Source organism: Rhineura floridana, chromosome 18 (genome assembly GCF_030035675.1).
Source record: "Rhineura floridana isolate rRhiFlo1 chromosome 18, rRhiFlo1.hap2, whole genome shotgun sequence".
Classification (NCBI taxonomy): Eukaryota; Metazoa; Chordata; class Lepidosauria; order Squamata; family Rhineuridae; genus Rhineura; species Rhineura floridana.
The window spans coordinates 26,534,607-26,557,316 of record NC_084497.1 but is presented as its reverse complement, the minus strand read 5'-3'; the positions used below and the strand labels follow the sequence as shown (position 1 = coordinate 26,557,316).

At 45.3% G+C, this 22,710-nt stretch overlaps 1 protein-coding gene across 1 annotated transcript; it reads right to left on the bottom strand.

Annotated features, from left to right (window-relative positions):
* Positions 1–1,409: 1,409 nt before the first annotated feature.
* Positions 1,410–22,617, bottom strand: TNFRSF14 (TNF receptor superfamily member 14). Its single transcript, XM_061601464.1, has 8 exons — positions 21,847–22,617; positions 13,707–13,818; positions 12,965–13,090; positions 8,820–8,975; positions 6,925–7,015; positions 5,921–6,105; positions 4,883–4,899; positions 1,410–3,122 (listed from the first exon to the last, which is right to left on the bottom strand). The coding sequence occupies exons 1-8, from the start codon at positions 21,868–21,870 to the stop codon at positions 3,009–3,011; spliced, it is 825 nt and encodes a 274-aa protein (XP_061457448.1). The 5' UTR covers positions 21,871–22,617; the 3' UTR covers positions 1,410–3,008.
* Positions 22,618–22,710: the final 93 nt, after the last annotated feature.

The window sequence follows — 22,710 nt, the reverse complement described above, 5'->3', positions numbered from 1 at the left end:
GTTTCTTGTAAGCCACTTAACAGCTTGGTGGGAGGGGATGGTTAACAATCACACAGTATACATATTCTGTTCAATAAATAAATGTTTCTCTTACATCTTCAGCCTTTCTTCCTGACAGTAGCCAGTTCAGGCACAGCTACCTGCCCTACATCTTTCGCAGTTAAGATGCACATTTAGATTCCCTTGTCTTAAGAGTCAAGCTATCATCTGGCTTAATGTGTTCTAACACCCAATTATTTTTTAAGCATTTTTACCTTGCCTGAAATTTGCCCTTGAGCTCTGATAATGCCTCTTGCTAGTCATAGAATCATAGAATAGTGGAAGGGGCCTATAAAGCCATCGAGTCCAACCCCCTGCTCAATGCAGGAATCCAAACCAAAGCATTCCCAACAGATGGCTGTCCAGCTGCCTCTTGAATGCCTCCAGTGTCGGAGAGCCCACCACCTCCCTCGGTCATTGGTTCCATTGTCGTATGGCTCTAACAGTTAGGAAGTTTTTCATGATGTTCAGCTGAAATCTGGCTTCCTGTAACTTGAGCCCATTATTCTGTGTCCTGCACTCTGGGACGATCGAGAAGAGATCCCGGCTCTCCTCTGTATGACAACCTTTCATGTACTTGAAGAGTGCTATCGTATCTCCCCTCAGTCTTCTCTTCTCCGGGCTAAACATGCCCAGTTCTTTCAGTCCCTCCTCATAGGGCTTTGTTTCCAGTCCTCTGATCATCCTCGTTGCCCTCCTCTGAACCTGTTGCAGTTTGTCCAGACAGAGGATGAAAGTCAGTGGGTTCTGTGTAGAAATTAGCCCACTGCACAAAGGGTTTTGTTTCCTTTTGTTGCTCCACCCACTTTTGGCTCTGGCTCCACCCACCACTGACAGGCAGACCCCGGAAGGAATGTGGCTCTTGTTCTGAAAAGCAGGTTTCTCATTCCTGAGCTACAGCTTGACGCTCTCAGGCTCTGAATCCTGCTCTGCAATGCACCGACAGTCTTGCCACCTGTAAACCACAGGTGGCTCCATGTCAGTGGGGAGTGGAATCCATTCCAGATCTTAGTCTGAACTTTCAAGGAGCTGTCTGAGTTGCTGAACTTGTTTTTTTTTTTCCAGGAATTGCAGTGATTCCCAAAATATGTTCAGCACTTTGGACAGATCCTTGGAAGTTTGGACTAAACCCTGCAGCAGATTCCGCTGCCCCACTGACATGGAGCCACTAGATGTCACTGCTGTGGATTCCCGTAGAGTCCAGCCAAGCCACATCAGTAGCCCCAGCCATGCAGACTATTAGTGAGAACTGTACTGAAGCCACCAATCAGCAATCCTGGGTTTCATCCTTGTCACTCCAAACGCTGTGTCACCTGTGTGTACCTCAGGGAGACAGCCACTTTTACAAGCACTAGGACAGGCAGTACATATTACATCAAACAGAACATCGCCTGCAGGTCCTGCAATATAATTTATGTCATCGAATGCAAAAGACCAGGATGTCATATCCAATACGTAGGAAAGACCACAACTGGCCTACGCACATGCTTCAGAAACCACAAATCGGCAATCTTGACAAAAAAAGTGGAGCAACCAGTTGCAAAACATTTCAGCACCAAGGGCCCCAGCCTGTTGGACTTTTCTTTAACAGTGATGTAGATGCTAACAGATCCAGCAGCACTGAGTAAGAGGGAGAACTTTTGGATATAGTCTCTGGGCACATTGGCACCACATGGCCTGAACCTGGAGGACAGCACAAACCTTCCTTAGCCTTTGCAAATGAAGCTTCTCTCAGCATTGCATCCTCAAAGCTCTACAACTGCCACCTTGTCATTTGTATGTTAGCAGCTGGTGAAGAAGGCGGATGCCGAAATGTTTTGGTAGAATGATTAAAAACCTCTGTTTTGTTAATCACAGTTACGGGTATCTCTTTTGAGGTGATTAACGGAATCCGGGTGGCTTCCTATGCTCTTATGTAATGCTACATACAGGCTGGTTTTTCATACTCAGAGTTATCAGTGAATTCCCCCTTCTAAAGGAAAGCTTGGAGTAAATCTGAGGATTCCCTCACCCCATCAGACATGTTGGGTTCTCCTCTGCGCTAGTCCTGCTCATGGTAGACCCACTGACATTAACAGACATGACTTATCTATTCATTTCAGTGGGTATACATTATGTAGTGCTTTGGTACAAACCAATATCAGAGAAAAACTGGGGGACGCCAACAGTATTTCCCTGTGAAAGCTTCCAGAGACGAGAAGTCAACATCTCCTTCCACCCCCACACTCCCTTGAACATATTTTATTGTCAGAACCCCACAAGAAAAAAGGGCTGTTCTCAGGCACGGTTTGCCATATTTAGGGGGACAGAGAGCAAAATCTTCCCCTAAAGCCAGCTTCATTTCAGGCCCTGGGGGATGCGTCGCTTTTATTTTTGTAGTGAAGCTCCTATGTCAGAAACACTCTACCTTCCTTCACAACTTCAGAAGAGTCCTGCTGGATCAAACCAAAGGCCTCTAAGTCCTGTCTTCAGTTCTCGCAGAAGGCTCAGCCAGATGCCTACAGGAAGCCCTCGAGTAGTACTTCAACAATCTCCCTACCTGGTATTCCCAACATCTGGTATTAGAAGGCATGCACCCTCCAACAGTGGAGGTAGAACATCCTGGCTGGCTTCTCCATGAACAGGTCTAATTCTCTTTTAACATCATCCAAGTTGGCGGGGGTCACCATATTTTGTGGGAGGGAACTCCACAGTTTAACAAGTGGCCTTATCCTTTTCCCCTAGAGATGTTCTTCCATCTTGCCTTTGCCTTTATTTCTATATGTATTCTTGTATCTTCCACTTCTTTCATTTAGCCAGGCGCCTACAAGATGCATGCTGAGAAGTCCGAAAAGGAAAGCAGTAGTATTCTGCTGTATATGATATCTACTCATGTGTTCCCCCGCCACCTAAAAATGCAACCAGGACATAAATCTGTGGCTGTCTCTATAAGCCATGCCAGTGCTTTTCCAACCAAAAATTCTGGTAACTCAAGCAAAGACATAAGTTGATTCTCCGGGATGTTGAGCAGTTTCCTGCATAGGAGCCACCATCTTGTTGTAGTTCTCTTGCACAGGGGGATAATCTCCATTTAGTTCTTCCCTCTAGAACAAGGTGACATTTTTTGAAAAATAAATACAATATATTGAAGAATTCAAGCAATGCTGAATAACTGGGATTTATGTAAGCAACCCTCACCCCCCATTTCAATGCTAGGTCACAACCGCACTGTCAGACCTCTAAGGCACAGTCTCAGGGCAGTATTGCATTACAGAGTGTCAGGTGATGGGGCCTAGTAGTGCGATTGTGAGAGACCTGTGCTGGGGCCGGTGTGAGAGATCTATTACAAGACCAGACCCTGAGTAGGGGTCTGACATGCACCGCTGAGGGTGAAGGTGCTTTATTGAATAAATAATGACTAACTTAGGCCCATTAATATTAGCTGGTCTAATTCATTCATTCATTCATTTATTCATTCATTCAGTAAGTCTACTTTGACCTAGGACTATCCCTGGAATACGACTTAGTAACTTGCTTAAATGCATAAGCATGTAGACTGGAAACTGCCATTTTTTTGTACATTGGATACTCTGCTATAAGCTTTTTAATAACCAATGAAGATCCAACTCAAAGTGAGGCTTCCTGACATTTCTGATTTTGAACATGTGTTGTATCCCACTAAGTCCTACTCAGAGGAGACCTATTGAAATTAATGGATCTAAATTAGTCGTGCCTGTTAACTTCAATGGGTCTACTCTGAGTAGGACTAGAATGGGATATGACCCGATGGATATTTTTACACTGCATTGAAATCAATGCCATGCCAAAGTAATTGACCTAGTTTCCCCCAAAGGATCTGGGAATTAGAATTGGGTGGGAGGTGCTGAGAAATCTCTATTAGAGATTTCCAGTGTCCATCAAAGAAATACAGGGCTCCATCCAATGTTAATCCTACACTGAATAGACCTATTGAAAGTAATCTGCATGACTAACTTGGGTTCATTAATTTCAATGGGTCGCATCCAATGTTAATCCAACACAGAGCAAACCCTCTGAAGTTAATGGACATGACTAATTGGGATCCTTTTATTGCAGTGGGTCTCACAGACATGCACACATCTCTCTGCATCCTCTAACTAGACATTATCACCGTTCAAAGGCACATTCCAGGCAGGCAAAAGCATGCGAGGAGGGAGCAGAGCAGGGAAGTTTTGGAAGAGTCCCGAGGACCAAACAGAGGCCTTAAGGACCACATTTGGCCCCCAGGCCTGAGGTTCCTCATCCCTGAGGTAGATGATCAAGAAATGAGTTGCAGGCGAAGGGGAAATCAGTAGAGTTCTTTAAGAGAGCAGGAAGCTCATTGCAAGACCAAAGGCAACAAGCAAGGATATAATGGCAAATAAGGGGAGCTATATAAATACAATAAATAAATAAATACCCCTTACTGTACATTGAGGCTACATGCACACCACACATTTTAAAGCACTAGGCTGCCATTTTAACAGGCTTCCCCCCCCAAAGCATCCTGGGAACTGTAGTTTGTGAGGGGTGCTGAGAGTCGTTAGGAGAGGAGGCCTCTCTTCCCCTCACAGAACTACAACTCCCAGAGTTCCCAGGGAAGAAGGATTGATTGTTAAACCACTCTGGGAATTATTGCTCTGTGAGGGGGTCTCCTAACAATTCTCAGCACCATTAACAAGCTACAGCCCCTAGGATTCTTTGCAGGGCGGGGGGAGAGCCATGGCTGCTCAAGTGGCATCAGACTGCTTTAAATGTTCGGTGCGGATGAGGTCTGACACTGTGTTTTGAAAGGAATGTGGGCAGAAGGAGATTTCAAAGGCTCGTGTAAAAAAAATGCACTCACCTGTCTTCTGACAGCCCCTGTGAACAAGGAAACAAAAAGGGGAAAGCTTTTTTCAAAAACCCAGTGCCAGGCATTTCTAAAGATGGAATTTTCTAAAGATGGAATTGTGAGGAGAGATTGCTGGCAACAATGTGCACATTAGTCAAAACTGCAGACAAAATGTGTTCATTAGAAGTGTGCATGAAAATGCCGAAGAATTTTTTATGAGAATTTTTAAATAAAAAAAATAGTCAATTGCTGCAGAAATGTGGAGAACTGAATTTAAGGCTGGGGGGGGTGGGAAGAAACTGAGAGATCTGAAATTGGCAGATCTTTCCATCCCTACTCAGAGCAGACCCACTGATATTAATGACTAACATAGGTCTATTCATTTCAGTGGATCTACTCTTAGTTGGATACAGCCATAATACTGCATGAGACGTGACTGTACATATAATATGTGTATTTTCTTGCATACCTTTACATATAATTAGTTGGGTTTTTTATTTTTTTAAAGGAATGCATAAGCAGCTCAGACGTAAGCTAGTCAGAACCACCAAAGTCTCTATATAAATCCATTTTAAACAAATTCCTTATCCATCCTTAGGCATTTCTTACTTATGACTAAAGCTGCACACAAAATCAGTTTCAAGGAAATCCTGGGGGCTTATTCACACACATATATTTATCCTTTACATGCCACATGAGCATTACCAAAAAGAGTCAACTCCCAGGCTATGGTCTGAAGGCACATGAGGCCAGCTCCCTGCTGAAGCTAAGCAGGGTCAGGGCTGGCCAGTGCCTGGACGGGACTGAGGGACGGATAGAGAAGCCTGGAGGGGTGCGTTTCCCACCCCCCCAGGCCTGAGGTCCCCTGTCCTTGGCTTAAAAGCCAGGCATACCTCCTTGGGTCTGTCCAAAACGCAAGCATCAGGAGGTCAAAAAAGATTATGAGAGCTCAAAGTAGAGATTCATTTGCCGGACACAGGATGGGCACAATTTCTAGGTGCAGACTTTGGATATATTTTGTTGAGCTGCATACTCTTTTTGCACACTCGCCTTTTTTGATGTGCTTCCTGCATCGCCATATTATGATGCCACTTGCAACGCCAAACAGCAGCACAAGAGATGTAACGGTAGCTATAAATACCGGTGTTGGGATGTGGTTGTCGTGGAGACACACACACTGTGCATCAGATGTCGGTGTGCCAGCTTGTTTCTCTTTCATCCCTGCCTTGGTGCAACTGAAGAGTAAACAGAAAGATGGGGTCAAATTAGGGATGGGAGTTTGGGGAAATCCTTGATATTTGCAGATGTTCACACAGTCTTAAATTATGTTCCTGTGCTGTGGGGACGGAGAGTCGGACAACGCAAGGGGACCCTGGAAGCCTTTATGGCTGCAAAGACGGATACAATTGGTGGAGGCTGCCCCATTGCGGCGAATGGGGCAGTGCCATCCTGCAGATACCATCTTATCAGGAGGTCTGTTCCGCACAACATAGGAAACGGACCTTTAGTGTGGCGGCACCTACCCTGTGGAATTCCCTCCCCTTAAATATTAGACAGGTGCCATCTCTGTTATCTTTTCAGCACCTATTGAAGACCTTCCTCTTTCAACAAGCCTTTTAAGTAGAGACCTTATCCCAGTCTGTGTCTGTGTTGGATTTGGTTTTTAATATGTTTTTAACCCTTTTTTTTAAAAAAAAACCGATATGTTTTTTAACCTTTTTTTTAAAAAAGATGTCTTCCTCCATGGGGCAAAACTAAAATTAGTTGGCTCTGCCTCCCTCTCCTTCAGGCCTCTGTGCCATCTGCCCTGCCAGCCCCAATAGGCACCTGCCGCCACCGGATATAATCTAACCTCCACATGAGCTTTGTGCAAACCAGGACAAAGGCTCAACAAATAGGTCACCTTCACGGTTAATTCTCTAACTTTCCCAGCAGCAACAGGAAGGCAACAGCATTGACAGGACAGGGTGTGTGTTGGGTTTAAGACCATGTGTCACCATCACACAGCTACGAGGTGGAAGTGCAACCGTGAGAGAGGTTATGGTGGCACCTACTTAGTCCAAGGTTCACAGGATGTGGACATCTCGGTTGCCGAAAAAGTTCCAGCAGGGCAGGGTTTGAACTTGGTGTCGTTGGTTTCGGTGCCTGAAAAGAATGAGAGAAGCTGAGGGGTGGGTGGATTTCACTCAGGAATGGGGGAGAATCAGGTTGGAAAAGAAGTCCAAGTGAGCGCCAAAATGTGCTCATTAGTCAAAACTGCATACAACAATGTGGTTACTAGGAGAAATTTGCACGATGAAGAGTGTTCATGAGGATTTTTTTTTTTTTTTTTTAAGGAAACTGCTGCAGAGCTGAATTTAAGATCCTTCCATCTCTGGTCACATCAGTGGATTTCTAACCAAGGGTTAGACCACCAAGTGGAATGTTCTCATCAGCACAAGAGGGTGTATGTCAATTGTTAGATCAAACCTAATCTCTGTGTTCATTCTTTCAAATTCTGGCATCTCTATGTCTCCCAAGTTGGGGAGAAAAATCTTTTAGATGTGGCTACAGAACCACATGAAACTGTTGCGCTACAGTCTTGTGGGGTCCCCATGATGGGCATCTGGTTGGTTACTGTGAAAACAAGGTGCTGGACTAGGAAGGCCATTGGCCTGATCCAGTAGGGCTCCTCGTGTGTCCTTAATGACTCGAACCATTGGTTTCATGCCTTCATTTCTCACCCACCCCAAAATGAATAGGCCCATGAGGCACTGACTCAGGGAAACCTCCCTCAACCCGCTTCCAATGAACATCAAGCCGGCACCCACAATATTGGCATTTCGGGGCCTGCTTAAAACTCATCAGTTCACCCAGGCTTTCCCTGAAGAAGTAATCCAGCAATGTTGACAATTCAGGGGTATAGTCATCCAGGGTCTCGGGGGTCTTAGACCCCTTACTTCCTTGAGAGCAGGGTCCCAGCAGGGTCCCTACGACTCCAGGGTCCTACAAGCCAATCAGCATGAAAGTGTGTTAGCTCCTGAGAAACATGCTTCTTTATTCTTTCCTGCTGATTGGAGCCAATCAGTGAAAAGAGGTGAGTCAGCCACAGAGAAGACTCAATTCAGCAGCTACCGCACTTCCCTTTCATGTTGATTGGCTCCTAGGGACATCTATTGTTGTGAGCAAAGACATGCCCGGGAAGGACCGAGGAGTGTGTTGATGATGACAGACAGCAAGCAAGCAAGGGGCGTGGCTGTGAGGGGGCATGGCATGACTATCATGAAGAGATCCTGCACTTCTGAATTTGCCACTACACTACTGGTTGACATATTAAGCTGATTTACTTATTTGTGGTGCATTTCGTAAATAATAATAAAATATATTCCATTTTTCCTCCAAGGAGCTCAAGGTGACGTATATGAGTCTCCTCTGCCCCATTTTTATCTTCACAACACCTTTTTGTGGTTGATCAGGCTGAGAGGCGGTGACTGGCCCAAGGTCACCCAGTGAGCTTCATGGCTGTGTGGGGATTCAAACTCTGGCCTTCCGGGTTGTAGTCTAGCACTCTAACCACTACACCACACACTACACTCTGCAAAATGGAAATGGACTGCCTTCAAGTCGATCCTGACTTATGGCAACCCTATGAAAAGGGTTTTCATGGTAAGTGATATTCCGAGGTGGTTTACCATTGCCTCCCTCTGAGGCTGAGAGGCGGTGACTGGCCCAAGGTCACCCAGTGAGCTTCATGGCTGAGAGGGGATTTGAACCCTGGGCTCCTAGGTCCTAGTCCAGCATGCTAACTGCTGTGTTGTCTTGTTTTATCAATGTAATTTTATTGTTGGGCTTATGCTGTTCACCACCGTGATATACTTTTTTCTTAAAAGTGGCACTCTAGATTTTTTTTTTTTTTTTAAAATAACATCAGCAGAGGAGGGGATTGCACCACAACTCTTTTGAGTCTTACCAGCCTGTGTCACCATAAAGCCAGGCGGAGAAATGGCGTGTCTGGAGCACCTTTCACAATCCTTGCCAATGAACTGGCTGCAGAAATAATTTGCCTCGCAGGAACATACTGTGTTCTTGGTAGCAGTGCATTTTTGTTTTACTCTCAGATGGATTCCTGTGGGGTACAATTACATATGTGAAGGGTTGGGGGATTGGTAGACAATCATCATCATTATTAAACTGATCCTGGCAACCCGGAGATCATTGAATGGAAGAATGTTTTGAACTGTGACTTTTTTTAGAATGCTTTTTATGAGCATAACTGTTGGGTTCATTCATTTCAATACGTCTACTCTGTGTAGAAGTTAGTTGGATACAACTCTTTGTTTTTATTTTTACTCATAGTAATACATACATAAACTGAACAAAAACTGAACCTGCACAAATAAAGTTCTCAGTTGTGCATCTGTTACCACAAAACCCCATTTTAAATTACAAGAAGGAAGAACAACATCAGGGCCTTTAGCGTGGTGGCACCTGCCGTTTGGAGTATGCATTCCCAATGATCATCAGCAGGCACCTACAGTATTGCCCTTATTATATCAATCTCATTTTATTGTTGATTTTATGCTGTCCACTACCATGATTTTTCCCCTTAATGTTGGGATTATTCATTCATTCATTCATTTTAATTTAATTTAATTGAACTGAAGTGAAGTGAAGTGACGTTATTGGGAGCCTCCTCAAACTTGGAGATAGCCTTGCCAGAAAGTCATTCATAGAATCGGTAGCTTTGACAACATCAAAAAGTCCTTATAAGAGGATTGAATAAATCCATGGGAGGTAAAGCTATCAATGGCTACACGCTGTGATGGCTACATTCTACCACCATTAATTGATCAACTGTTGGAGGCACTATGCCTTTGAATATCAATTACCAGGAATCACAGGTCAGGAGAGTGCTGTTGGTTGTTCTGCTTGTGGGCTTCCCACGGGCAACTGGTTGCCCACTTTGAGAACAAGATGCTGGACTAGGTAGGCCACTGGTCTGATCCAGCAGGCTCTTTTTATGTTCTAAAGTCCATTGGTCTCTTCAAGTTGGAAAAGAAGACCAAGTGAGAGCCAATGCGCCATCTTAAAGAAAAATAATTAGCCAAATTCCCCCTTGTATTGGAGCACATGTGGGAAACTTTTGGTTCTCCAGATGTTGCTGAACTACAACTCCCATCAGCCTCAGCAAACATGTCAAATGGCCAGGGACGATGGGAGTTGTAGTTCAGCAAACATCCAGATTCCAAAAATTCCCCTCTCCTATGTTAGAACGAGATAACCCTCAGAGCTTGTGGGAAGGTGACATCACTCCAGCTTGGGAAGGTTCAGAACAAGAAACAAGTCCACACCTTTGAAAGACTCTAGATCAATTTTAAACATGCTTTCTTTGGAGAAAACAATCATGCATTTTGACGGTGATCTTTTTCTCTATTGCTGGAAAATGGGAAGATTTCTTTTTTAAAGCCAAGATACTTGCATTGGATGGATGGATGGATGGATGGATGGATGGATGGATGGATGGATGGATGGATGGATGGATGGATGGATGGATGGATGGATGGATGGATGGATGGATGGATGGATGGATGGATGGATGGGTGGATGGGTGGATGGATGGATGGATGGATGGATGGATGGGTGGATGGGTGGGTGGGTGGAGGTGGAGGTGGAGGTGGAGATAAAGTCAGCTGGTAACATATAAATGCTGTTACCAAGGTGGCTTGTAAGGTACACACAGGTGATACAGCGTTTGGAGTGACAAGGATGAGACCCAGGATTGGTGATAGGTGGCTTAAGCACAGCTCTAACTAACAGTCTGTGCCAATTAGGAGGCTGGCAAAATGGTACAACAAGAGGTCTGCTGATAGCTCTAGCAAGATGTTCAGAGTTTGCCAGCAATGGGTAGCTCTCCCTGGTTGCTCGGTGATAGGAGATGCTGGATGGACATCTACCACAAATGGAATCCATTGCTCTCTGCTCTTTGACACCTCATTATGATGGAGGAGGTTTTCTCTGGACAGAAGGAAGGCTCAGTGGATGTTGCAATCAATAACATGTATATATTATACAGGCACGAGAGTGGCTGTATACTATAGCCAGCATGGATTTTTCACATTCCACAATGTTTAATGGAAAATACTCCTCATGCCATTCTGATGCTTCTCATAAACTCATTTCAAAACAAAAACTTATAAAACTTACAGTCCTGAACTCAGAAACACTTGCTTAACAACCCTCTAAATTTTCATGGTGATACTCAAAACAGTCAGAGAGAATAGAGAGTTCAGAGTCTAAAAAGAGAGGGGGGAAAAACCAGAGCCCTTTTGGACTTTTTTCTGTCAAAGTTCTCATAATCTGTTGAAATTCATTAAAAATCAGCCATGTTCACAGAGTATCTTTAATCCGACCTTGCCCCAGAGCTTGGAAGTAACTAGTTACAAGTAACGAATTACTTGTAATTCATTACTTTTTTGAGTAACGAGTGGGTAATTCCTTTACATTTTGATTGTAATAGAACTAGAAGTACTTTTACTACTTTTGTGGAGTAATTGTAACATTTCCAGAATTACTTTTGGGTATTACTTGGTGGGGAGCAGGGGACGTCTTCTGCTCCTCTGATTTGTGGATAAAAATCATGTGCCTCAAACTGGGCTTCTGTGCAGTGTCGCTCTTTCCTCATGCTCTGTGGATGGGTCGGAGGCGACGAGGGAGGAGGCAGAGAGTGAGACGGGGTGGAGTGGAGAAAACAATTGTTTTAAAAAACGGATAGTGGTGGTGAAGAATGGAGTGGAGGGAAAAAGGATCCGGAGGTCAAGAACATGGATAAAGGAGAAGGAGGCAGCAGCAGAATGGAGATAAAGAACTGTGGAGGTGAAAGATGACAACATGTGTGTGAGAGAGAGAGACAGAGAGACAGAGAGAGAGAATACTGTGTTTGCACTTGGCACACAAAGTGGCCTCCCCCACCCTCTCTGGCTACTGTGCTGCATTTGCAGTATTTTAACTTTTTTGCATCTCAGGGGAAAGTGTTTGCTTGAGTGAGTGTCCCTTAGTTGGTGGCAGGGCAGGGTCTGGGAGATGGTTCAGTGAGAGAGATTATGCTGTCTGTCTGAGTGGGGGGGGGTTGCGCTTGGTTTGACGTGCAAAAATCTGAGCTGTGGCCTCTGCCTCCCTCCCCACCGCCCTTACCAGCGGAGAGACCACCATTGCTATCTTATGAATACAAATAATTATTCTACTACCTCTGTATGTGTGTGTTTATTTTAATGTTGTTTTAGGCTACTTATTAGATGTGCAGTAGCCAAGGCCAGCACCTTGTAGGTGTTTTGTTTAAAAGTAACTGAAATGTAATTGTAGTGATTTCTTTGGAGGAAAAGTAAAGTAATCAGTTACTTTCAGAGCAATTGTAATTGTAGCGGTAATTACTACTTTTTTGGGCCAAGTAATTGTAACTCTAATTTATTACTTTTTAAAAGTAATCTTCCAAGCTCTGCCTTGCCCCTTACTCTGACCTTCATCTTCTGCAGTTTAAAAGTAAAAAAAAATGCCTGGCTGATTTTTAATTAATTTAAGAAATTTTGCATTGAACTGAGTGTCGAGCATGCTCAGTCAGAACCCACTGTTAATGTTCTAAAAGCCAGACTCACACCTGCTTGGCTTGGTTCATCAGGGGGCCACACCCACACCAGACTTTGATTTCACTTGAGACAGTCATGGCTTCCCCCAAAGAATTCTGGGAAGTGTAGTTTGTGAAGGGTGCTGAGAGGAGACTCCTGTTCCACTGACAGAGCTCCAGTGGCCAGACTGGTTTAACAGTTTAACATGTTACCAAATTCTTCCCAGCTACACAGCAAGTGGATTGGACTGTGAAAGACCAACCCAAATTGTCTTTGCATTTTGAACAATTTGTAGGGCAGTACAATATCTCAGAGAGGAGGTCAGCTCCCCTGCTCCCCTGGTGCATTCACTACAGCTGCTCAATTTCCCTGCTTTTTAAAGTTTGATAGAAATATCTGTGGGCTATAGGTACATTCTTAAACCGCAAAGTTTTTTGCCTATTAGTGAATATATGTATATATATGTATATGTGTATATATATATATGTTTATTAACCTGATTCGCATGCGTCACATACAAAGCACTGTAGCAATCCATTTGGGAGGTCCATGTATGTTCCCTCTGCACAAGCAAGGCAGATTGTACCAGAAGTAGCCGTGCAATGTCTATCGACTCTGGAACCTATGGACAAAGAGATTCAAGCAGAGCTGTGGTCAGGACTTCCATGTCTTGTGTCGCTGGCCTCCCTGATTTAGCTGGTTCCTCCCATTTGAGAAGTATCCAACCCTAGTCCCACTCAGAGTAGACTCATTGATAGTATTGGTCATTCTCCTCCTCCTTCGTTTTAATGGGATAAAGGGCATTCCATTATAACTTAGAGTTCATTAACTTCAGTGGGTCTACTGTGAGTAGGGCATAGCTGGATACACTCCTCTGTGTGATAAGCCCTGGTTGCTGCCCAGAGTCGGGATCCTGACTCTCCTGATGTTCACCTCTACTTAGGCTCTGGATCCTGGGGCCTTCTTCATGCATAGCAGGTGCTCCTGGTGGCTGGACTTGATGGCCTTACAGGCCCCTTCCAACTCTACTATTCTATGATTCTTCCACTGAGCTATGGCCCTTCCTGAGCTTTGCGTTTCCCCACACCCACTCCAGGAAGGGGTGTGGCCATTAACTCCCTGGGCTTCCCAAAAGTGGGTCGCGATCTGATGAGAGCTTTGGAAGAATGCCACGTTCTTGCTGTTCCCAGGGGGCAGCGTGGGGGTGTGCACGTGCACATGCGCTCGCGCTTGCATACCTGCACGACACTTTGGACAGCATTCGCCACTGATCTCGTAGTCCGTAACATCATCACAGGAAAATGCTTCCCGGTAGAGAAGCAGCTGTGTTGCAAGGAAAATGGGAAGACTCTTTCAGGGAGACAGAAGAAGACTTTGTTAGTCCTGCACCCAGCTCCCCTCATCTCCAAAGTCCTTCTTGGCAGATTTGCCCTGTCCCCCAAAAGAGGCCACAGAGGAAAGGACATGGCATCCTGCATGCCTGTCCTGTTCAGAGTGGGATTCACGAGGCTGAGACGCAGGAGCAATTAAATCTTGTTTTATTAAAGTAATGGATACATCAAAAGCAGTGGGCTTCATAGAAACCTCTAAGCTATCTCACTAGAATTCCCTAACTTCACTCTAGACATGCTCTGCAACATGTGAAGAAAGTTGACTCAGCAGCTCAACCCAGAGAGCTGCAGTCTTAAGTAGGGAAAGTTTTGGCTCCTTCGCAAGTCCTGCCTCTGCCCTGTCCACTTCTCATGGCGTTGAGTGCGGGGTGACGGGGTGTGTGCTTCCAATGGCTCATCCGCAAGAACCGTCTGCTTAGCAACCGGCTCGAGGTCAGGGGGCGGTGACATGCTTGAGGCATCCCAAGAGCCGCTTGGCAAAGGGGGAGTCAATGCTCCCTCCAAAACATCTTCCAACGGCTCCTCCGACCTGTCTGGGGGCAGCACACTCCCCTCTTCAGGGATCGCGCCATCTGTGGGAACTGGCCCGGAGTCAACCTCACTCCCCCTCCCAAGGTCTTGCTGAGGCTCAACAACCCCTTGGTCTTCCGCGCCTTCTGACAGCTGGGAAACCTGAAACTCATGTCTTCCCCCTGTCTGGCCCTCGTGGGGGAACAGAGGCACAACAACGCCTTGGCCTCCAAAGAGAGATGCTCTTAACCTTATGACTTTCTCCCCCAGGCTTTGGCGTTACGAACTGGGCATATGAAGCTGACTCTCAGGCCCCTGGTCCACCAAGCCCAAGGGTGGGAAGCCTTTTCCACCCTGAGGACCACATTCCTATCTGGGCGTCCCGTCGGGGTCTGCTTGCCAGGAGTGGGTGGGGCCAGAGGCTTGAGTGGGCAGAGTGACAGCAGCGAATGTTACCTTTCTACAGCAAGGTGAGGGTTGTAGTCAATGCTACTCAGAGCAAACCCATTGAAGTGAATGGATGTCCCTAACTTAGGTCCATTAATTGGGATGGGCCTCCTCGGGACAGGACTTTGTTGGACCCAACTCTTCATTTCTACACATACACACCCTTCTTTATCCTTCATCCAGACAAACAACGGTTCGTGGACACATTCTAGCCCTGCAGAAACACTCCAGGGCTGGTGGGAGGGGATGTGACCTGGCAGGGGGTGTGGTTTGGGACTAGTCCCAAGGGCCAAATAGAACAGTCAAGAGGGCCTGAGGATCTCCATTCCTGATCTAGCCCAGTGGTGACTACCCCGGGGGTGGTTCACCTTGTTTTTGGCTCCAGGGCCACATAGAGGATTTGCCTACCCTGCGAGGGCCGTGAGCCATCCCGAGCCCAATCCATGCACCAACTGAATAAAACTCTCTTTCATCCCAAGATCATACGTATCATATGTAGATCCTTTGGGTTCTACGGCATTCAAATGGTAGCCATAAAACAGAACCCAAAGAAGCCGCCCCCCCAAAATAAAATTAATCCAAAGGCATACAGTTTCTAGCGCTGTGCTGCAACAGGCTGCAATATGATGCAATGGTCCACCAAGACCCTTGGCAGCTTTCCAGTGGCCCGTGGGGGAGGGGGAACTTTGGGAACCACTCAGTTAACACATCAAAAAGTGACAATGACGGAAAAACAGGCTGGTGTAGCATCCAGGGGCTTTCCGAGAGGAAATGGCCGCCTTGGATCAGGAAGGGCTGCAAACGGTTTCCTGTTTTGAGCCGCAACTTGTCCTGAGGAACAACGCTCTTTCTGGCTCTGAAAGCCACACCTCCACATTTTTTCTTTTTTAAGTCCTCATGAAACTTCATCAGGACTTGAGTGCAAATGTCTCCTAATATACACAACGTTCTATGCAAGTTTGCCTAACGTGCACATTTCTGCAGAGCAATTTCCCCCAACAGAATAATGCATCTTTGCATATCATTTTCATACATTCAGTAGTGTGATCGTCCGGGGACTCAGGGGTTTTTAGACCCCTTACTTTTTGGGGGGAGCAGGGTCCCAATGTCTCCAGCATCCTATGAACCAATCAGCAAGAAAGGAGAGTGGGTTAGCCCCTGAGAAGAGGATTATAACATGCTACCTTGGCCTTTCCGGCTGATTTGGAGCCAGTCAGAGTGAAAGGAGCTGAGTCAGCCACTGAGAAGACTCTTCTCAGCAGCTAACACCCTCCCCTTTCACGCTTTTTGGCTCCTAAGGATGCCTGCATTAACAAGGATCTCATTTGGGGGGGGGAGATAGAAGAGGGTGTGGCTGTGACTATCATGAAGGGACTCTGCACTTCCAAATTTGCTACTACCCTACTGCATATGTACATTTTAATGCACACTTTACCCTGGCATATGCATTTCTGTACACATTACGCGGGGTGGAGAACTGCATTGCAAAATTTGGAGAAGTGTTTTGGTTCACATATTGTTTCAGAAAGAGTGAATTTGGTAGGTTCACCTTGAAATGTCAGCTGAATTGAACTTCTCCCCAACACCAAATGCAATTCCATGCACACTTGCTTAGGAGAATAGCTCATGTACAGTGTAAACGTGCATGGAATTCTGATGCCAGAAAACATTTTTAGATTTTTGGGTGTGCGACAGGTGTGTGTGTGTGTGTCAAAAATACAATGTACTTCTTTAATTTCCCCACAAGAGGGAGCTCTGTACCTGTCTATAAAAGCAGAGCAGGAGGGAAGTAAACAAACCAATGACCTTTGGAAGGGAAATTCCTGGAACAAATAAACCAGCCCAGATCGCACTGTTTTGCAACTCCAAAAAGGAAAACATTTTCAGGGCATCAGAAGCTCTCAGGGTCTTAAAACCTACCTTGAAAGTAATGACAACAGAAGATTTATGTAACTTTAAAGTTGACAATGAGGACATGGAACTTGTCAAGGGTTATCAATACCTCGACGCAGTCATTAACCAAAATGGAAACCATAGTCAAGAAATCAGAGGAAGGCTAGGACTGGGGAGGGCAGCTGTGAGAGAACTAGAAAAGGTCCTCAAATGCAAAGATGCATCACTGAACACCAAAGTCAGGATCATTCAGACCATGGTATTCCAGATCTCTGTGTATGGATGTGAAAGCTGGACAGTGAAAAAAGCGGATAAGAGAAAAATCAACTCATTTGAAATGTGGCGTTGGAGGAGAGCTTTGCACATACCATGGACTGTGAAAAAGACAAATAATTGGGTGTAGGAACACATTAAACCAGAATGATCACTAGAAGCTAAAACGATGAAACTGAGGTTATCCTAATTTGGACACATAATGAGAAGACATGACTCAGTAGAAAAGACAGTAGTGCTGGGAAAAAGCAGAAGGGAGTAGACAAAGAGGAAGAACAAACAAAAGGTAGATTAATTCCATAAAGGAAGCCACAGACCTGAACTTACAAGAACTGAACAGGTTGGCTCATGACAGATGCTCTTGGAGGTCGCTGATTCATAGGGTCCGCCATAAGTCATAATTGACTGGAAGGGATATAACAACAACAAGGGAGCAGGCATGGGGAACCTGCAACCCTCACCCCAGACACTGTTGGACTCCAATTCCTATCAGCCCTGGACAGCATGACCAATGGTCAAGGATGATGGGAGTTGTAGTTCAGCAATATCCGGTGAGCTACAGGTTTCTGATGCAAAGCACTAAGAAAGTCTACAATCCTAACTTCACTGAATGGGAAGCAACTTGATTTTATTTTTGAGTAGACATGTCTCCCAGGTCCCAGTCCAACGCTCTAACCACTGCACCATGCTGGTTCTACGCCACTATGCCACAGTGAGGAAGCTAATAGGCCGAGATCGCAGTGGGTTACCTGTCAGATCTGACCCCTGTGAATGCCAGTTGTTGGAAATGGCTGGATGGGAGAATGCTGGTTGGCCCATGGGAGGCAAAAAGGCCAGTCTCCCTGAATACACTGCCACTGACAGTCACCAGACTTCAGCGAAAAGACTTCAACACGAAGCCGTAAAAATGGTGAAAGTTGAGAAAGGCTGGCTTAGAGGCCTAGGTTCATAGATGGCTAACACATGTCAATAGCGACTAAAAGAAAAGTCCAAATGGAATCTGGCTGGTGAAGGATGGAGGGGTGTTTCATCATTCTTGACATTTTAGGATTTTGAAAGGTGGGAAACATAATTTTGACCAAAACTATGTCCATGTTTATGAGATTTCACCACATGACGGGACACAGATGGGATGCTACTGTCTCAGAAGTCTTGCCACCAGGTCCTGTGGAAGTGAAATGTCAAACCCACAGCATGATTCAGCCACCTTTTTTGGTCTCCTGTGTGCAGTCTTCCCCAGTTCCTTCATTGTCACCACATGATGGGACACAGATGGGAAAGATGTCTGGATGGAGAGGGCGCTGCCCTCTCACTAGCTGAGAGACCAGATTGGGCCATTTATTCCTATCAGTTGTATCCATTTTGCTTCTGCTGTCAAGAAACTCTAAAAAGGGGACAGACCCCACTGAACTTTTTCTTCTTCCCCTTAATGGATATAACACATTGGAAGCGGGAATGCACAGCTTTTCTTTTTAAGGCTTTAAGAGTACAAGGAGTAGCATGCCGGAGAGGAGAAGATTTGTCACTCATTACCGCAGACGTCACAGGCACTAGCCAATACGTGCCCATGACATTTCAGCAACCACACAGGACTCAAGTCTGAGACTCACGAGCAAAGGAAAAAGATTGTCACCTTCTCCCCTGCAACACTCAAGTCACATTTATTTCCACCACAACAAAAGAATGATACTGAGAAAGGATGTCTGGAGCCTACACGGTGACTGCATTAACGACAGTGTCACTGTTGCGCTCAAAGCCGAGGCCACAACCTGCCGGGTAATTCTGTGCAGACAGCAGGGCTTTGGACTTGTGGCTTTTGACCATCGGTTCCCATGCCTTGTGGCAAAGCCTGTTTTTCAACTGAAAGGGATTTTGAAAGCACTCTTCGGTCAGAAGGCTGGGGAACTCCAGAAGGAAATGTTTCAAAACTGAGACATGCAAGTGATTGGATACTCCCCAAACTTGACATAATCTAGGAAAGCTGTGTCAGAACTCCTGTCTTTTTGCAACCTAAAAAATCCCCATGTTCTTAGGGCTGCAAACTTAGGCTGAAATCCTGTACCGATTTACCTGGGAGAAAGCCCCACTGAATTTAATTGGACTTACTTAAATAAGTATAGCAGTGAAGTGTTGCTAGACTCCTTCTCCCATCAGCCCCAACCAGAATTGCAGGTTGTGAGGAATGATGGGAACTGTAGTCCAGCAACAGGGTTACAGATTGCCTGCACTGCGCTGTACGTTGATCAGTCAACTGCCTTTAACTACAGATAGGGGAGAAGTTTGGTTCAGTTTGTATTTAGAGGCAAACCAATTCTGGCCCGCTTGCATTGGCTGCTTGTATGTTTCCAAGCTCGATTCAAAATGCTGGTTTTAACCTATAAAGCCTTATGCAGCTTGGGACCACAATATGTGATGGAACGCTTCTCCCGACACGAACCCACCATACACTACACTCAACATCAAAGGCCCTCCTCCGGATGCCGAGGGAAGCTCGGAGGGTGGCAACAAGGGAGACGGCCTTCTCAGTGGTGGCCCCCAAATTGATGAGGTGCGCCTGGCACCAACACTGTTATCTTTTGGGTGCCAGGTCAAGACTTTCCTCTTCTCCCAGGCATTTTAGCATGTGTTTTTATTTATTTTTAAGTGTTTTTAAATTTGTATATTTGTCTATTTGTTTTTAATGTTTTTAATTGTTGTAAACCGCCCAGAGAGCTTCGGCTATGGGGTGGTATACAAATGTGATAACTAATAATAATAATAATAAACCTACCTCACTTGCACTTTCCAAAACAATACTGAAACACAACCATCATTTACCCTCCATGCTTCTCTGGATTTTGCAGTACAGCTCCCAGCAGCATAAGGTGTGCAAAAAGGGCATAGAACAGGATAAAGTGTGCAGGGGGGGAAATGCTGTATTGGGGAAAACAGCACATGAAAAGGCATGACAGAAAGAGGAATTTCTTTGTAAAAAAAATGTGCATATTAGGCAAAACATTCATACAAAGATGTGTATATTAAGAGAAATTTGCACTACAAGGCTGCTGGATTTTCATGGGGGGGGGGAAGATGCACAAAATGATGTGGAAGTGTGGAGGACTGAATTTAAGAGTGGGAGAAAATGAGAAACTAAGAGAAGCTGAAATGGACCGCGGGGGGGGGGGAAGCAAGCTCTCATGGTAAGCTCTCTCCATAGACTTCCATTGTAATCATTTCATTGCTGTTGTTATGTGCCTCCAAGGTGACTACGACTTACAGCGACCCTATGAATCAGCGACCTCCAAGAGCATCTGTCATGAACCACCCTGTTCAGATCTTGTAAGTTCAGGTCTGTGGCTTCCTTGATGGAATCAATCCATCTCTTGTTTGGCCTTCCTCTTTTTCTACTTCCTTCTATTTTTCCCAGCATTATTGTCTTTCCTAGTGAATCACATCTTCTCATTATGTGTCCAAAGTATGATAACCTCAGTTTCATCATTTTAGTTTCTAGTGACAGTTCTGGTTTAATTTGTTCTAACGCCCAGTTATTTGTCTTTTTTGCAGTCCATGGTATCCGCAAAGCTCTCCTCCAACACCACATTTCAAAAGAGTTGAAATTATTTTCTTAGACCGACCTTTCACTCGGTGTAACTTTGGCCCAGAGTTTGGGACCTGCAGGAGTACTCCAAACACAAGTTGGATTTGCCCAAAGTCCCCCAATCAGCCCCTCCTCTGACATGCCCCCAGAATGCCTCTTTTTTTAGCCTTATGCTGGCTTCCACCGGCATCCCTTCTGCAAGACTGGGCTTTCCTGGAAGACAGCTGAGCTGGCAGCGTGGCAGAGCCAGAATAAGGAACTTCTGCTGGTGGAGCCTGGCTAAGCTAGAATCCTGTCAGCTCAGCGGGGTTTCTCCATATCCAACTCCTCTCAGCCTGGCATAAATATGCGTTGGATTGCACCCTCAGTCATTTTATGCATCAATTAAGCGAAAATAAATTTGCAGGCTACTGACAATTCCAAGCAAGTGACTTTTTAAAAAATTCTAAAGACAGTGTCCCTTTCAGTTTAACTGAATAAGCAGTCATTGCGATAAGGAAAACCCACCTTTAAAATATTTTCACTAGGGATGGGGGGAGAAATTCAATTCAGTTCACCTTTAAAAACGAATCTATCAAATTCACACTTTTGGAAACGATGTTATGAGAACTAAAAACACAGTCCTTTGACATTCGCACTTGTCTGAATTTTGCAATGCAGTTCTGCAACCTAACAACGTTACAAAAATGCATCTGTTAGGGGGAAATGTGCATAAAAATGAACATATCCATGAAAATGACATAATAAAGATGCATTGTATCACAAGGAATTGCTTGCAAAAATGTCAGAACCGCCTACGAAAATGTGTTTAGTAGTAGAATTTCAAGCTGAAATGCGGAAGAATTTTCATGAAGGTTTTATTTTAAAAAATCAAAAATTGCTGCAGAGCTGGTTGGAAAAATGAGAAACAGAGAGAACTGAAATTGATCCCAGATTTTCACTTTCATTTATTGGAAATGCCAAATGCTTAGAACCAAACAAGTGCAAATGGAATTCCCAGCCATACCTGTTGCGATGGCTTCCAACCAATGACCCAACCACAGCTAGTTACACTCGCCTTCCTCTGTCCTGAGCCAAATATGTTCTCTCCACTCCTATCCCTAACTCAGGGCAACCAAGGCATGGAGGTCAGCTGAAAGGAAGCGAGCTGGAAAGATCCTGCCCCACTCCACCTGTCTTTGTGTCTCTCATATTTTAGCAGGCAGAGAGAGGCAGATCTCCCTGTTGCACCCACATTACCCGACAGGCAGATCGAAGGGATTGCATGAAGTTTTGAGATTTGCTTACCAAATGCATGATCCCAAGAAACATGTTTTGAGGAAGAGCCCAAATCCATCCAGTCACCGGGCATGTGAAGGTCGATGCCCTGTAGCTATCTACACCCTGGTGTGTTTACCTTCCTCTGATACCTATGGATTCGGTACCTGGAGTCCATATCTGCGGCACCTGAGCACATTGCATTCTGAATTCTTCCCACTGTGGCTGTTGCCGTTCCCCCTCTGGGTCTCCGGCCAAAGGAAACAGAACTTGCAAGGCCTGTTCTTGAATCCCTGGGACCTGTCAAAGCAGCCACAGGCTAACAATCCGAAATATCAAGCTCCAAAGTGAAAGTAACAACAGCAAAAAAACCAAAGGTCACTCTTGAGCTGTGGTTTCTTGTTTTCCCCCTTGAGACAGCCAGCTGATTGCACTCAGTTCCAGATAGTTCCTCTCCAACAAGTTTGCTTCTCGGCACTGAAGCTTGCCGGCCTTTCCAGCTTCCTCTTATGGAATCCTGTCTCTGGGATCCAGATTACCTTTCCCAGAACTGCGTTCACGGAACGGATGTAGCAGGCACAAAACCAGAGGCTCTGCCCCAGTTAACAAGCCGCTGAGTCTTTCAGGACGTACTTTTGAAAAGTCCCTGGCAGAGGACGTCCTCCGGTTGAAACAAGTAGTTTCCTGTTGCCAGTGAAGTGCGGAAGACTCGAGCAAAGGTAAAGGAAGGCAGAGAGACCTTTTGAACTCTGACCAGCAGCTTGCACGCACCGCACAGTGTGATCGATCATGCTCTCTCCGGAGTTCCTTCCCTGATTCGTACAGGCAGGTCTGTCTGGGAGAAAGAAAGAAAAGAGAGAGAAATAAAAAGCACCTGTCAATGCCTCCACCCCT

Coding starts and splice junctions, on each gene's coding strand:
- TNFRSF14 (XM_061601464.1), bottom strand. CDS start 21,870: ATGTTTCTTGGGATCATGCATTTG. Junction 7,016..8,819: donor CTTTATGGTGACACAGGCTG/GTAAGACTCAAA, acceptor CATTCTTTTCAG/GCACCGAAACCAACGACACC. Junction 6,106..6,924: donor TCCTGTGAACCTTGGACTAA/GTAGGTGCCACC, acceptor TTTACTCTTCAG/TTGCACCAAGGCAGGGATGA.